The 17961-nt window shown below is 35.2% G+C and overlaps 1 protein-coding gene across 1 annotated transcript; it reads right to left on the bottom strand.

The window, feature by feature from the left end:
• Window positions 1-1861: 1861 nt before the first annotated feature.
• On the bottom strand, window positions 1862-17423 carry kat2a (K(lysine) acetyltransferase 2A). The gene is made up of 18 exons (XM_073833266.1): window positions 17154-17423; window positions 16523-16646; window positions 14792-14937; window positions 14541-14630; window positions 14201-14382; window positions 10218-10409; window positions 10019-10125; window positions 9215-9319; window positions 8963-9099; window positions 7471-7679; window positions 7229-7355; window positions 6647-6757; window positions 6415-6558; window positions 5659-5773; window positions 5523-5559; window positions 3554-3617; window positions 3388-3472; window positions 1862-3234 (listed from the first exon to the last, which is right to left on the bottom strand). The coding sequence occupies exons 1-18, from the start codon at window positions 17370-17372 to the stop codon at window positions 3041-3043; spliced, it is 2388 nt and encodes a 795-aa protein (XP_073689367.1). The 5' UTR covers window positions 17373-17423; the 3' UTR covers window positions 1862-3040.
• Window positions 17424-17961: the final 538 nt, after the last annotated feature.

Below are 17961 nucleotides of genomic sequence, written 5' to 3' on the forward strand. Positions count from 1 at the left end.
AATTAAGTGAGTTTTTGTTTAAAACAAGCTAAATAATCTGCCAGTGGGGTAAGAAAAAAAAATCTTATTTCAAGCAGACAACTAGATTACCGTACCGTGCCATTCATACCGAGGTATTACCGTACCGTGAAGTTTTGATACCGTTACATCCCTAATAAACTACACACATATATATATATATATATATATATATATAGATATATAGATATAAAAATAAATATGTAAATATATTATATATATATATTTATATATATATATATATATATATATATATATATATATATATACATAAATAGACATATATATTCATAAATATATAAACAGATAAATATGAATATATATAAATAAAAAACTACACACACACACACACACACACATATAACTACATATTTAGAACTATATATATAAAATATATAAATATCTGAAAAATATATAACTATACCTATATATAAAATATAAATATATAAATACATACATACATACATAGAAATATATATATATATATATATATATATAAATATGAATACATATATATTAGAAAATATAACAATATATATATATATATATATATATATATATATATATATATATATAAATAACTACATATATATATATATATATATATATATATATATATATATATATATATATATATATATATATACCTATATGTATATAAATTAGTGGTGGGCCGTTATCGGCGTTAACGTGCCTGCGTTAACGTGAGACTCTTATCGGGCGATAAAAAAATATCGCCGTTAATCTATTCTCAAAGTTGGGTTGGGAGCTGGGTCTAAACTACGCAAGATATGATGACTTTCACCTTGATATTTTAGCGCGGATGACGTATACCTAGTCGAATTGCACTGTAGGGGGTGAGAACAAGTCTTCAACTTCTGTGAAATTACACATCAAATGAGACGTGCTGACATTGATGCAGCTATGAAGCCGCTTCAGGGCAGGTGCGTTGCTAGACCATTTTTACTGGGGCACGTGAGTTATAATTTACTTTGATAATCCCGAAATAAAGACATTAAACTATATGCAACAACTGAATTGACGCTTCTAAAAGCAACGCAGTTTAATGGAAGACTATGCACGCAGAAATCCATTCCCGTGCGCGTCTGTGTATTTAACGGCAACACGTACAGTGTGCAGCCTTTTGCGCAGAAGTACTTGGTTACACAAGTTTGTATAGGTAATTATGTTGTAAATGCAATTGTCAAGCAGTTTGTGATGCATTTTGGAAACAGGAGATGAGCGCCTGATCTACTGCGCCACCTGCACGTTCTCGAAGACTTACTTTAGTCATTATTTGGGTAGCACACATATTCTGAATGCCTTCAGCAGAATTCAAATTAGCCATTTTAATCTAGATTAATTCCAAGATTTTTTTATTAATCTATTATTAATTAATCTATGCCCACCCCTAATATAAATATATATAGATAAATATAAACATACATTATATAAATACATAAATATTTATATACACAAACACATGTATAGAGAGAGATAAATATAAAGTTAAATTTAAATATATAAATAAAAATATAATACATATATTTATATAAACACATAAATGTATATACATCAATATATATATAAATAAATGTGTATATACATATAAATATATATATTGTTTATATATATATATATATGTATATACATTTGTTTATATATATATATATATATATATATATATATATATATATATATATATATATATATATATAAATAAATATATGTATTTTATATATATGCCACCTCATTGTTAATTATGCAACTATGATTCTGATAATCTCTGAAATTGTATGCATCAGAAATGTAAAACTCAAATCTACAAATCTTCTCTGCAGCAGACTTTTTAAAAAACTGTTTATTTTCAAAAAAAAAAAGAAAGAAAATTATAGTACACAGAGCCATAGCAATTTACATGCATCTTCCAAATGTATCCATGGCCAACCGCTTTCAAGCACACCGGTGTGTCCTCTTCATGACAGGTTCATCAGTGTCCCACAGTAAAACCAAAAATAAAGAACCCTGATAATACATCAACATTGCAGCAGTTCATCAAAGTCATGATTCAAGTAAATGCCCAAACAGCTGTCCTGCTCCATGTGTGTGAACGGCAAACTAGCAAAGAACATGCGCCAGCAGAGAAAACATACATATTTGGAAATTTAGGTAGTAGCAGACAAAAGTGTTTTGCAGTTATGACTGAAATGGAAATAGTTGCTCCTGGTCCCAAATGGGTGTAAAAAGCAGGTTGCAAAAATGGTGAACGGTTACGCCCTGGGGTCATGACACACTGAAAGCTTTTGAAGAAGACAAATATTGGCTTGCAAACATAGATAAACACTTCATGACGACACCGACAAAGCCAAGTGGACAGCAGTAATTTCCCAGGAGAACAAAAACACGGACTATTGTTACTGGAAGTGATCTGTCAAGGAATGAGCCATCTTTTCTTCAATGAAAACCACTGACGGAACTCAACTCAAAACACCTTATTTTTCCCTCATATTCATTAGATTTATATTGAATAGGCACGTCCTGTACATGACTAACCGGCTGTTTCAAACAGCTTTGGCAGAGAATGGCGGCATCATCACCAGAGGCCAAACATTGTCCGTCTTTGGCTGCAGCATTTCAGGTCAGGAAATTTCGCAGGATAAGACTTTGTTACACAACCGAATATTTGTATACAGTATGTTGGGCAACAGCTTGCGCTGTTCGTGAGTCATTCATTTATTGGCGCATGAGAAAGAAAAACAGAACTGCTATTAGTGATTTCTGTCTAAGCTAACGCCCACATCCAACACTTTCACTTTTCATTTTCCCTTAATGCACTGGCACAGCAGAGTCATACACACGAATATAACCTTGAGTTTTAGAACTATACTGTATAAGGAAGAAAAAAAGTAACAGAAAGCAGCAACTTTCAACAAGTTTGGATGTCAGTCATCCAAATTAAACATGTATGTGACCAAACTCTCTATAGTATCTAACTGGTCCCTTGTCCTAGACTAGATGCCCGTTACTTGTCAATGAGCCCGGCCTCTTTCAGTTTAAAGTAGAAAAACTTCTCCAGTGTGTTGGCACACTTGCAGTACTCGCTGTCTGGAGGGTTGTACTCTCTGCAGTTCGTGATCACTCTCTGCAGGTCGGCGATGAACAGCTTTTTTGTCACATAATAGCGGTTCTTCAGACGCTCTGTCATCGTTTTCAAGTCTGAGGAGGAGGAGAGGTTTATTTAATTGGATGCAACTTGCTGTTGTTCAGAGTCTATAGACTTTTACTGATGAATATTGTCTAGCTTGTTCGGCTAATTCAATAGCGGCTCTTCAGAATAGTTACATCTCATTATTGTATACGCAGACCTACCAATGGGGAATCGGATGACTTCATAATAGTCTGGAGCTTCAGATTTCTTCACTGGCTCCATGAAAGGCCAGGCATCTGGATGCGTCTGTTTACACACACATAAGAGGTGGTAAGAACATAGCCGAATATTACATAGTTAATGTACTGAAATGAACGTGGGACTTACTTTAATCTGTGCAAGTAGATTCTTTAGCATGTTGTAGAGCAGATCTGGATCTTTCAGCTCTTTACTGCAGAGACAGAATAAGAGAGAATGATGGATACACATAGGGTTCAAAAATAAGTCATTAAACACCAAAAGCAAGTAAAAATGTTTTTTTGCAAGCACAAAAGTTACTCCCCAGTGGCTACTAACTAAGACTGGCCTATCTTATATATCACACACAAAGTGACCAAGTGTGCTATTAGTCTTAAATATATGCAGATTTACAATCAAGCCTGAAATAATTCATACCCTTGGTAAATTCTGACTTAAAGTTACTTTTATTCCACCAGCAAGTTTTTTTTTATTAGAAATGACGCAGACGTCTCCCAGAAGATAAGACGATGTACAAGAGGCATCACTGTGGAAAAAATTATTACTCATCTTTTATTTACATTTGAACAAAAAGTGGCAAGCCCAAAATTATTCATACCCTTTGCAAACTGTCAGTCTATGGGAAAATCCAAAGTTCTGTACCATTCCAAATAGTCCAAGCTGTTCTAAAGCATCCTTGCTTGTACGTCGTCTTATTAACTTTTGGGAGAAGCCTCTGTCATTTCCGGTCCAAAAAAAAAACTTGCTGGTTGAATAAAAGTAACTTTAAGTCAGAATTTGCCAGGGGTATGAATAATTTCGGGCTTGACTGTATAAAGTAATGTGCAGAAAAACAGCTTAATAATTGTAATAAATCACACTTAAACATGCTTTTATATATATATATATATATAAAAAAATGTTAAATATAGTTTGCATTCCAATTAAAAATACTGAATTACTGTTAAATTGTCTCAACTGTCATTAAAAAAACCTGTACACAGCTACACAATTGCGGTCAGTAATTTTTTTTTTAGAAGATTTAGATAGAAGATGTTTATTATGCTCATGAAGGCTGCAAAAATAAAGAAAAAATTTAATATAATACAATTGAAAATTTCTATTGCAATGTATTTTAAATGTACAATGTACGCTTCTATTTAAAAGTTTGGGATCAGTATGATTTTTAATGTTTTTAAAAATATAGAAAAAAACTGTAATATTGTGAAATATTATTACAATTTAAAATACTCTATTTCAATGTACTTTAAAATATGATTTATTCCTTTGATGAAAAGCTGAATTTTAGTAGTACTAATTTCTTAAAAGAAAAAATAAAAGAAAAAAATTACTCACCTTAAAGTTTTGAACAGTAGTGTATACTGTTACAAAAGATTTCTATTTTAAATAAATGTCGTTCTTTTTAATGTTTTATTCATCAAAGAATCCTGACAAAATCACAGGTTCCAAAAAAATATTTTATTATTATATTATTATATTATATTATATTATTACCAACATTGATAATAAATCAGCATATTAGAATGATTTCTGAAGAATCATGTGACAATGAAGACTTAAATATAAACTTTAAAATGTTAAAATAGAAAACCATTATTTTAAAATCCAATAATATTTCACAATATGACGTTTTTTTGTATTTTTGATCAAATAAATGCAGCCTTGATGTGCAGAAGAGAGTTTTTAAAAACACATTACAAATTTTACTGATCCCAAACTTTTGAACGTTAGTTTAACTTATTCTACAGTGTCACATGATCCTTCAGAAACCATTCTAAGAAGCTGATTTGCTTCTCAAGATTCATTACTTATTATGATCAATGTATTTTTGATGATGGTGCATTTCTTTAGGATTATTTGATCAATTAAAAGTTCAAAAGAAGAGCATTTATTTGAATATTACAAAAGATTTGTCAATTTAATGCATTCTTGCTGAATAAATGTATTATTATTTTTTTAATTTTACTGAGCCCAAACTTTTAAAGTGTACACATGGTATCACTGTAAATCATCGGTGAGATGCAATTCCTCTATGATCTAAAACAGACACACAGATGGTATAAGATTTAGAATAAATATGCATAAATTCTCCTCTGACCTTTTCTCCTTGGCAGTAGGTTTCCAACCAGTCTCTCCTCAAGAAAAAAAAAAAAAACAGCACAGAGAGAGTGTGTGAATGGAAAAATTGTGTTACGTGCATCATATCTCCTATTAAGACACGAGCACACACTTACTGATGCCTGGTATACTCTCCACAGGAATCTGCCGCACACCCTCTTTAAAGCAGGTGAGACCTGGATACACTTTCCTGATCTGATTCTGTTTCCTCTCAATCAGTTTCTTGATGATCTACAGCAGACAACAACAAACCCATAGTCATATAACAAAGCCTGGCTGCCTTGCCTTTCTGTGAGACATGCAGACAACCTGACAAAAGGTTAATGTGTTCAGCCAATTTATAGAAAAAAAAACAAAAACCAAACATTCACCCTCCAAAAATCATGTGACCCTGGACCACAAAAGCATAAATGTTGTAAGTAACATATATTTGTGGCAATAGCCAACAATACATTTGTATGGATCAAAATTAGCAATTTTTCTTTTATGCCCAAAATCATTAGGATTTTAGGGGAAAAATTTTGTTCCATTAAGATATTTTGTAAATTTCCTACTGTAAATATAACAAAACCTAATTTTTAATTAGTAATACTACTTCACAACTTTAAAGGCGATTTTCTCAATATTTCGATTTTTTTTTGCACCCTCAGATTCCAGATTTCCAAATAGTTGTATCTCGGCCAAATACTGTCCTAACAAACCATACATCAATGGAAAGCTTATTTATTTAGCTTTCAGATGATATATAAATCTCAGTTTCACAAAATGGACCCCATTTGAGTGGTCACATATACACCAATACACAATGTAATACCACTGGATAAGACAATTTTATTCCTCTCCAGCAGCAGGGCAGATCTGTGCACCCTCACCTCTTTCTGCCGCTTTATGATGTGTGAGAGTTCGGTGTAAGGTATTCTGGGATTGAGCTCGCACTCCATTAGCGTGGCTCCCTCATAGTCTTTGATGTAACCAAGGTATCGGCTCTTCGGCACTTTGATGTCTTTGGAGAAGCCCTACAGACAGAACGAGGGTTCAACAGGTGAAGCTGTGCAGTGGAAAAACAAAATGAAAACGTCTGTAGCCAAGTGGCTGGAGCTGTACCTGTTTTTTGAAATAGCCGATGGCATATTCGTCAGCGTAAGTGAGGAAGTACAGAATGCCGTGCTTGATGTGGTACTCCTTAAGATGATTCATCAGGTGTGTGCCATAGCCCTAAACATGCACAAACACACAAACAAAATCATCAATAAATTAACAAAAGAGCTGTTTATGTACACTTTAATGTCTTTCTTTCTGTAGTAAATAAATTAAGATTTTTGAGGAAATCATTCCAGGACTTTTCTCCATATAGTGGACTTTCATGGGGACGAATGTTCGAAGGTTTCAATGCAGCTTCAAAGGGCTCTACCGGATCCCAGCTGAGGAATAAGGGTCCTTCAACTTGTTGATCTCCATTGAAGTCCACTATATAGAGAAGAATCCTGGAATGTTTTCCTCAAAAACCTTAATTTCTTTTTGACCTTAAAAAAGAAAGACATGAACATTCTCGGATGACATGGGGTGAGTAAATTTTTCATTCTGGAGTGAACTAATCCTTTAATTAATTTTTACACTATGTTCTTCAATAAAAATAAGACTTGGACATTTGCTGAGGCCCTTAGGTCTTAGGCGTAGTCTCCATACCTTGACCTGCTCGTTTGAGGTGACCGCACAGAAGACGATCTCTGTGAATCCCTGAGTGGGGAACATCCTGAAGCAGATCCCTCCAATCACACGTCCATCTTTAATCAGAGCCAAAGTCTTGTGCTTCCTGAGGTCACACAGAGGACACAGGGTCAAAAGAGGCTGAGGTGGAGGCTTGGAAGACAAAGTTTGAGGAAAGTTGTGGGTGCTATGGAAAAACCAAGGGGTCGCTGTGGACTTACGGGTCAAACACAAGACGTGTGATGTACTCCTTGGGCATGCGGGGAAGCTGATGGGAGAAAACATTTTGCAGGCCCACGAGCCACATTAGAATCTTCTTATTGGACTTCTGAGAGAGAGAGTTACCAATCACATGGAACTCAATGATGCCTCTCCTCTCCTCCAGACGAGCCGTCTCGTCACGAGCTGCGTTTGCCGACAACAGACTAGTCTGGGAAACCAGCAAACAAATCACAATGCATGAGACTAGGGCTGTATCCGAAATCGCCCCCTATACCCTATTCCCTACATGCCCTCATGATGTTTCAAACCCGTAAGACCTTCGTTCATCTTCAGAACACAAAATGTCTATGGAGGTCTATGTGACATCAGTGGTTCAATTGTAATTTCTTCTCGCGTCTTAACTCGAAGACTGACACAGTTGTTTTTTTTTGCGGACAAAAAGTATTCTCGTAGCTTCGTAACACTGCAGTTGAACCACTCACTGGACTATTTTAATGCTGTCCTTACTACCTTTCTGGGCCTTGAACGTGTCAGTTGTGTTGTTGTCTATGCAGGGTAAGAAAGCTCTTGGATTTCATCAAAAATATCTCATTTTGTGTTCTGAAGATGAACAAAGGTCTTACGGGTTTGGAACGACATGAGGGTGAGTAATTAATGACAGAATATTCATTTTTGGGTGAACTTGCCAGTTAAGGAACTCTTGAACCAAAAAATGAAAATTTTATTATCAACTTTGTTTACTTGAAGGCCATTGAAGATGTAGATGAGGTTGTTTCTTTATCATATTAGAGAAATCTAGCATCACATCAGTTGCTCACCAGTGGGTCGTCTGCAGTGAATGGGTGCTGTCAGAATTAAGGATCCATTGGTGAGCAACTGATGTAATACTAAATTTCTCCAAATCTTTTCAGATGAAGAAACAAACTCAGATCTACATCTTTGATGGCCTGAGTAAATTTATCAAATTTAAATTTTTCTGTGAACTATACTTTTAAAGCCATCTTTAAGGTGCACTAAGCAATAAAAAAAAAAAAACGCTTTCGACTACAATGTCGGACCGTGTCCCAAAACACTTGTAGCCAATCAGCAGTAAAGGGCGTGTCTAACAATGATAGGGAGAAGAGAGCGCTCAATTTGAGTGCACAGAATAGATATTAGCAGATCGACTATAGATAGAGAATTAGATAAAAAAAATAGAGTAAAATATCAGAGGAAAGAAACATTAAAAAGAAGGGTTACGGTCAGGAAAGCGGTAGGACCCGCGCAAATATCGGAGCAGCTGTTCAGCGGTGGAGAGAGCTCAAGGAGCAGGAAGGGCTCGAATCGGACATTGAGGTCGTGTTGTTTCTTTTTGATGGGTGAGCAACGTTGATTTTGCATTGTTTCACAACTTAACTGTTTTGGGTCTTTTTTGAATATGCTTATGTGCCATTTTGGTGCTTTCAAATATCAATCGCTTAGTGCACTTTTAAGTGTGTGATGAACTCTGACCTCTGGACCCAGCATGGCAGCAGGGTCTGTAATGGTCTTCATGACTTCATTGACCAGTTCCATGGGAATGTCACCCATAACTCGGATCCGCTTGGCATCCTCCAGAGTCAGTGCCTCAGGAAGCTTTCGCTTCTCTCCTGAGAGACAATAAATCACAGAATGATTGCCATGATCTTTGACCTTATTAATTAGTCTAATGCATATATATATATAGAGTGCACAATAAATAATTCTACAACAGGATCTTCTTACCGGTTACTGGTTCAGAGGAAGCTACGTCCAAACCTGTAACACCCAGAGCAGAACCACTGCTGCCTTTACTGAGAGGAGAGCCAGACACTGAGACTGGACTCAGCACTAGGAGAGACAGAGAGAAAAGGGATTTGAAGGAACATAGTCCAAAGCTAATGCTAGGTCTCTATGGTGGCAAACAAACTGGAAGATTAATTATTATGTTCTATTATGTTGTATATGTGCCATAAGAATTGTTTTATGACATATTACAACTGCACATTGATACACAGAATAGCATCACTTCTTGTTTTCAAACAGACCATTCCAAAGACACTAAGGTGGGACACAAATCGTGTCGTTAATTTCTATAGTTTCCAAAAGCTCCAAGCTCCAAGCTTTTGAACTGTATAGTGTATAACGTTACAAAAGCTTTTTATTTCAGATAAACGCTGATCTTTGGATCTTTCTATTCATCAAAGAATCCTGAAGGATTTGAAGGATCTTGTTACACTGAAGACTGGAGTAATGATCCTAAAAATGTTGCTTTGATCACAGGAATAAATTACATTTTAAAATAAATTCAAATAGAAAACAGTTATTTTGAATAGTAAAACTATCTAAAATTTTTACTGCTTTTGCTGTACGTTGGATCAAATACATGCAGGCTTGGTGAGCAGAAACATTAAAAATCTGTTCAAAAACTTTTGACTGGTACTGTATGTCATGCTTGTTTTTTTCCCTATAAATTTAATTTGAGTAAGTTGTTGTTACATTACAAAATTACTCTAAATTCTCATCCTTAATAACAACTTCAACACACACCTGTTTGATGCCCCAGCTGTGTCCCCTCTGAGGCTGGCATGGTGAAATCTGCCTCCCAAATAGGAGAGTTCTCTCCATAGATTTCTTCTTCCAACATGGAAAGAAACCTGGTCCACAAACAGACACACACATACTCAATTACACTATGCAAGAGTGAAGGTGCTGGAGTATGTATTGATCAGATGTTATTGGATCTTACTTGGGGAAGTGTGTGAGGATCAGAGTGCGTTTCTCTGGTGGGAGTTTGTCTTTCTCCACCCTGAACTTCTCCAGTAACTGTCTGCGGGTAACAGTGAAGATTGACTTCAGCAGACTGCGGCCGAACACATGACAGGTCTCGTATCGGGGCAAACTGTCATTACTCTGAGGAACGTGACAGTAACACAGCCACCTGAAACACATACACAAAAAACACTAATTCACAAAACTGTTATTGTATTGGCACATACACATTAAATTATACAGTTGTGGCCAAAATGATTAGAACACTAGTATTTTCAGCAGCTAAAAATGGTTTTAAGTCAGTTGTTTTCATCTTTTGCTGTAGTGTGTCAGTAGGAAACATCAGTTTACATTTTCAAACATTCATTTTGCCATTAATTGTAATAATCCAGTAAGATTTTTGTTTGCACAAGGAGTCTGACAACAGCCACACTGAGATCTGATCTCATCATCATCTAGTTTGTCTGAAATGACATGTAGAAACAACAAACTGAGACCGACTAAAACCAGAAGAACTGTGGGAACATCTCCAAGATGCTTCAGGAAACCTTCCTGCAAAGCTATCTGAAAAACTATGTGCAAGTGCACCTAGGGCAAAAGCTGCTTTTAACGCAAAGGGTGGTCATAGCAAATGTCTATTTAATTTAGTTAATAGAAGTTCATTGATCTATTTATGACATTTTTTGACAGCATCCTCATTTTACAGCACTTTTACACAAGTGTCTAAAACTTTTAACAGTACTGTAACTTTGCAGGTATGTTTCTTAAAGCATCTTGGAGACGTTGCCACAGTTTTCTGGATTTAGTCTGTCTCAGTTTGTTCTGTTTCGTCATATCATTCCAGACAGACAGATGATGATGAGATCAGATCTCTATGTGGAGCACTGGCTGTTGTCAGACTCCTTGTGCAAACAAAAATCTCAATGTTTGGCAAAATGAATGTTTGGAAATGTAAAATGATATTTTCTACTGACACACTACAGCAAAAGATAGAAATAATTGACTTAAAACCATCTTTAGCTGATGAAAATACTAGTGTTCTAATCATTTGTCACCACTTTACTAATGAAACTTTATCATTTTTTTTTTCATATACACTACTGTTCAAAAAGTTCTGTTTAATATTTTAATGTTTTTGGAAGAAATCTCTTATCAAGACTGCATTTTGCATAAGGGTCAAAGACAAAAAGGGTCATACTGCTTTAAATTGTTGTTTTTCCAATTTAATTTAATTGCATTTTTGTTTTTCTGAGCAAAAAATAAATCACACATTTTTTCCCTAATTTACAGAAGACAAACACTAAAATGTCATTCAGTGTAGCAATCTTGTCAGACATATTTACAACAAAAATCTACTTATGACATTAAAAGACAAATTACTTTCACCCCAAATACTAAGCTGTAATTCTACATTTGCCACTATCCTATGTTTTGCCCATTTGTCAGTAAGAATTTCTTACTCATTTAAACCACAATAAAATGCAATATGCTCCCTTATTCTTTTATATATTTTAATATGTACAAGTCACAATAAGCATTTTGTTTTACATGTATATTGTGTTACATTGAATGACAATGGAACATTATTTCAGCCTAATTGTGACATTTTATTCTCCAAACACTAATTTGAAACCTTAAAAGTAGACACTATACTTACATTTAATAGGGTTGTAACGGTATTGTAAATACCGTCATACCGCAATAACAATTTTTTTCGATTCTACCGTGGTCGCATGACTCGATAAAACGATAGGTCTTCTGAGAAAAGTCTGCTCAGGCGAATGGAGCGAACGGGAGGTAGCGGGAACTACATTTCCCATCAGCCCAGGCGTGGCCATCATCCTTTGCGGTCTGTTGTCGCTACAGACTGTAGCAGCAAGGAAAAGAGATGGAAATGGTCGAACCTGCTCCGTCTGAAGTGCGTATGCGTTACGTATTCTTTTCAGCACCCATGTTAACGGATTAGAGCGTTCACGCTGTCCGGCAGTACGTCCTAGAAGCGGTGCCTTTGCAGCAGTGCAGCGATCGTTTCGGCACCGAATCTATTTTTTGCTGCGCTGTATGCGCTTAATTAATGTTACAGTGCATTGTTCGCTGTAAAAATGAACATGGATTGACACGGAAATGTACCATAAATGCATATAAATGAAGTCTACTGTGTTTCACAGTCAACACGTGGCTTTTTGGCTATGTTTAAAATAAGGAAAGGTGTTTAAATAAACTAGGCAACATAATAGATGCACTTGTCCAGGTAGAAAAGTTCTTTAAAGGATTGTTTTTAATAAAGATGTAATGCGAAAGAAAGGCATGAGAGCCTACTGCACTGCAAAAAATGCTTTTCTTACTTAAAATTTTGTCTTGTTTCCAGCCAAAATATCTAAAAATTCTTAAATCAAGAATGATTTTCTAGACAAGTAAAAATAATTGTCTTGTTTATAGTAAAAACAAGTCAAAATTAAGTGAGTTTTTGTTTAAAACAAGCTAAATAATCTGCCAATGGGGTAAGAAAAAAAATCTTATTTCAAGCAGACAACTAGATTCAGACAACTCATTCAGCTAAACTGATTTGACTGTTTTTTACATGCTTTAATAATTTTTTGTTACTAAAATTTAAAAATTTAAGTTTCTGTTTCAAAGTTTACAGATAGATGGCTAATTTGTATGCCATTGATATGTTCAGTGTTCATGTAAACTGTTTAATAAACACTTCTGGCACTTTTTTCGATTCTCTTCATTAGTTTTGTTTTTTCTGTAAATGATTCAATAAATACCGTACCGTGCCATTCATACCGTACCGTGAAGTTTTGATACCGTTACATCCCTAACATTTAATGTTCTTTCTACGGACATAAAACCACTTTTATAAAATTCTTTTGATGTGGACATCTTAAAGGAGAAGTTCACTTTCAGAACAAAAATGTACAGATAATGTACTCACCCCCTTGTCATCCAAGATGTTCATGTCTTTCTTTCTTCAGTTGTAAAGAAATTATGTTTTTTGTTTTTTTTTGAGGAAAACATTTCAGGATTTCTCTCCATATAATGGACTTCAATGGTGCCCCCAAGTTTGAACTTCTAAAATGCAGTTTAAATGCAGCTTCAAAGGGCTCTAAATGATCCCAGCCGAGGAAGAAGGGTCTTATCTAGTGAAACAATCGGTTATTTTCTAAAAACATTTATATTTTTTATATACTTTTTATTTTCTGAAAACATTTATATTTATTTATATATGTTTTAATCTTTACACAGAGTACACACAAAGCTAGACAAGACAAGAGTTTAAAGAGTATACAAATTGTAACTTTTTTTTTTTAGAAAATAACAGATCGTTTTGCTAGATAAGACCCTTCTTTCTGCGGTTTTGGTCGTTTAGAGCCATTTGAAGCTGCATTTTGGAAGTTCAAACTCGGGGGCACCATATATGCAGAGAAATCCTGAAATGTTTTCCTCAAAAAACATAATTTCCTTACAACTGAAGAAAGAAAGACATGAACATCTTGGATGACAAGGGGGGTGAGTACATTATCTGTAAATTTTTGTTCTGAAAGTGAAGTACTCCTTTAAAGTCTTTAACCAAAAATCAAAATAAATACAGTAAAAACAGAACTACTGTGAGTTATTACAATTTAAAATTAATGTTTTCAATTTAAAATGTAATTTATTCCTGTGACAGTGAAACTGCATTTTCAACTTTTTAAATTAAATGTATAATTTTTTTTTTCAAAAATTTTCTGTCAATTTAGACTGTTTTCTGGGTTTTTTTTTTGAATAATTAATTTTATTACAAAATTCACAAAAAATATCACTGACATATGATGTAGCAGGCCTTACTTCAAAAGAGTGAAATCATCACTCTTTTGATCATCATTTTTTTCTGACAACTAGTTAGAGTGCACTTCTTACAGCATCTATATTATATAACATACAAACATACACTTATTTACAATATAACGCACAAACCTAGTATAATCGACTTTGTAGGCGGCCGCATCCTCTTTCTGGGCCCTCTGACGGAACTGTGACGGGGTCTCCAGCTTCCAGTAATTCAGACAGAGAGTGAACATCTTACTGAGCTCATACATGGTCTGCCTCTCCTTAGGAGCCAAATGACTGAATTTATACTGGACAAAGTTCAGCACCCCCTGAGACAGACAGACAGACAGAGAGAGAGAAAGAGATCTTGAGTGCAGAACAACTCACACAACAATAATGACCTGCATTAAACAACAAATGTCCCTGGCATTTTGTGACTGCCAGAAAGCTTTTTACCACCTTTCTTATACACAAGACACACACGTACTTGTTCTATGTTGGGTTTCTCAAAGGGAGGGCTACCGAGAGAGCCTTCCACCACTGGCTTTCCCATCTGCAGAATACACTTCCTCAGCAACTAAGAAAAAAAAAACAGTGTCACCAAAACAACACAGGTAAAAATGTGAACTATTCAGCTAAGAGATAAACACAGACATCTTAGAGGCTTTTTAACATGTTAGTAACTCATCTTGGGCGTGTTTGCACTTTGAAGGAAGCAGATCTCATCTGTCTGTTTACCTTGAACAAATAAAAGTAGACTTGCTTGGTGTCTGTGTCTTCTTCTTTGTGCACAGACATAAAGAGATTCTCCACATCCACCACCATCCCCAACAATCGGTTAATTTCCTCCTCAGACACATTTTCCAGGTGAGACACATGTTCAGCTAAAGAATGTGAACAACAATAAGATGTAAACTACACAGTTAACAAATAGTGTCCTGTATATCCACAAAGGTTATATTTATGCTCATCTCTGGTTTGCATAATGTATACCTTTGAAATAGTCTATTTAGAGTGATATTTGCTACACCTTACTTCTTTTCATTTCAGTGACTTTTTATTATTATTTTTTGCATATTTCTTAATTAGACAATTTGCTGTGCTTAACCCTGCAGACTTTCAAGTATCTGTCCATATAAGCCATACAGTGCCAAAGTCCTGAAGCAAAAATCTCATACATTTTCTCCCTAGAGAAATTGATTTAAACCATAATTTATAAACCTTTAAAAACCTATTGAGAGTAACATGCTGTTGTTGACAACCCTGATGATAAACACAATTACCCATAATTATGCAAAGAAATTTCCACCAACCAAAGAAGTGATGTAAAAGAATGTAGTTTTTATGTAGAAATTATGTCAGTTTCCCTACATTCTCAAACTACAGTTCAAGTCAAAAGTTTACATACCCCTTGCAGAATCTGCAAAACGTTAATTATTTTACCAAAATAAGAGGGACCATACAGAATGTATGCTGTTTTTTATTTAGTACTGACCTGAATAAGATATTTCACAAAAAAGTTGTTTACATATAATCCACAAGAGAAAATAAGTTAATTTTATAAAAATGACCCTGTTTAAAACCTGAATGACCCACAGCTTTTTTTTTGTTTTTGGTTAGTGATAGTTGTTCATGAGTCCCTTGCTTGTCCTGAACAGTTAAACTGTCTGCTGTTCTTCAAAATGAATTGCTTCAGGACCCACAAATTCTTTGTTTTTTTTAGCATTAACAAGTCCCTCAGTTGTCCTCCATGAGAAAAGATGGATCTCAAAATCATACAGGGTTTAAAAAAACAAACATGCAGAAAAACCAAAGAATTCATGTGACCTGAAGGATTTTTCTGAAGAACAGCGGACAGTTTAACTGTTTAGGACAAACATGGGACTCATGAACAACTTCCACTAAAAAAAATAATAATAATTTTCACAGCTGTTCAAGTAACACAGTATTTTTTAATCAAGTGTATGTAAACTTTTGAACGGGGTCATTTTTTTATCAATTTAACTACTATTTTCTCTTCATCTTTTATGTTTAATATCTTATTCACATCAGTACCAAATAAAAAACAGCATGCATTTTTGTAAGATCCCTCTTATTTTGGTAAAATAATTACAATTTTGCAGATTCTGTAAACTTTTGACTTAAACTGTAACGGTCATTGTGAATTTGACTGTCTTTTGCAATGACAAATCGTAGTTCTTTGCCTCATTAAAACCATTAACTACACAGTCTTGCCTTTTTTTATCTGATTTTCACCTACTTTGTTTAAACCACAGTTTGTAATGTTTAAGTTCACCTCATAGCTGGTTGGCTTGGTTCATGATTTTTTTGACATTTCAAAAACAAAATACTTCCAGAAACAAGGCAACTAAAAAAGATTTGGGCACTGTTGCGCATTATAATTCTGGACCAGCCTACTTGGATGATACCATATATAGTCATACAGTGACATAGAGGCATTCATCTTACCCAAAGAGTGTCCACAGCTCCGGCAGGCCTCCGTCAGACTGGCTGCCTGCTGCTGGAGCTCCATACGAGCGGCTGTCGGTGGATTGGGGTTCTTCCATCCATTACATTTGCAAGCATCATTCGCCTGTGATAAGAGAACACAGATGTGATTTAAGGAACAGTCAATGATGATAGAGGGCATCAGGTTCATGCTGTCAAAACGTTTTGCTTTATAGTAATGCAGAGGTGACAACATAACATAAAACAATAAGATATACTGAAAATATCAAATGTGTGGTACATGTTTTAAAAACCTACTTAGTTAACCACCGTAGACTAATATCACACTATATGCTGTTTAAAACCTATTAAGCTACCCATTTTAACAGTATTTTTGCACAAATATTCTGCATAGAGAAGAGTACGTTACACTAGAAATATGATTCATTTTTTATTCTTTAGGTTTTCCTAGTCATGTGTTTTTACTTTCTAACCTCTAATCATCTTTAGGCTTTTAATACTTTATAAAGACGAGTTTGGATTGCATTTGTACCAGGAAACAACGTGATTAGATTGCAGGCTGTTACTATAGCGGAGACACATGACAGGCCCGGACACTCGCTCTATTGTTATGAGCCGAGCTCTCGGTTACCTTGCAGGAGGAAAACACTCCGAGTTTCTCCAGCTTTTTTGCCCGCGGAAACGAGCGGACTTGGGCTTTCTTCTGGCTGGACCACTGCTGCTGACTGAGGCCTGGTCGGGCCGGGTCGTTGCTCCCGGCTCCGGCGTTCGGGTTGGATCCTGCCGGGCCGCCGGACTGCGCTTGCTGAAGCCGGGGCTGCGCGGAGGTCTGTGCCGCCGGGTCCGCCATATCAGCAGCCTCACTTCCCCTCCTAGGATCACCGAGCTCACTTCCACCCTGTCCCGCTTCAATAAAGTTTTGTGATGGTTTTCGATACACCTTCTGACCACTGCATTGCGCATGCGCACTATAGGAAGGATGCTGGGAAATGTAGTATTATAGTCAAAATACTACAAAAGTAAACGTTATTTTCCACTGGGGGGCATTAAACACTTGAACTTCTTATTATTGTATTATATAACTTTAAAAGGGCACATATTATACTTATTAATAAAACATATTTATCAAACAATGTTAATCTTCTAACGTTAAATCTTAAAAAATGTCCTTATATATTTAACAAAATATAAACAAAATGTATTTAATGAATGATGACTGATACCTTAACAATTTACAATAAGGTTCCATTTGTTAACATTAACATTAGTAAGCAAGAGTGTTAAACTTTCTTCTCCTGCATGCGTTCATTGATTTACTTTTCATTTAGCCTGAGGTTTATTTTATTTCACTTTTGGGTATGAAAAGGCTTTTACATTAGCTTAAAATATTTTTTATATATATATTAAAAACAAACAAGCAAGCCTCCCAGATTTAAAAA

Source organism: Garra rufa, chromosome 1, assembly GCF_049309525.1.
Source record: "Garra rufa chromosome 1, GarRuf1.0, whole genome shotgun sequence".
In the NCBI taxonomy this organism is placed as follows: Eukaryota; Metazoa; Chordata; class Actinopteri; order Cypriniformes; family Cyprinidae; genus Garra; species Garra rufa.

What these genes read in the sequence shown, in the direction of transcription:
- kat2a (XM_073833266.1), bottom strand. Translation starts at nt 17,372, where the DNA reads ATGGCGGACCCGGCGGCACAGACCTCCGCGCAGCCCCGGCTTCAGCAA. An exon ending in TCTACTTTTATTTGTTCAAG is followed by an intron (nt 14,631 to 14,791) that starts GTAAACAGACAG and finishes TTTTTTTCTTAG; the next exon opens with TTGCTGAGGAAGTGTATTCT. An exon ending in CCTACTGCCAAGGAGAAAAG is followed by an intron (nt 3,618 to 5,522) that starts GTCAGAGGAGAA and finishes CTGTCTCTGCAG; the next exon opens with TAAAGAGCTGAAAGATCCAG.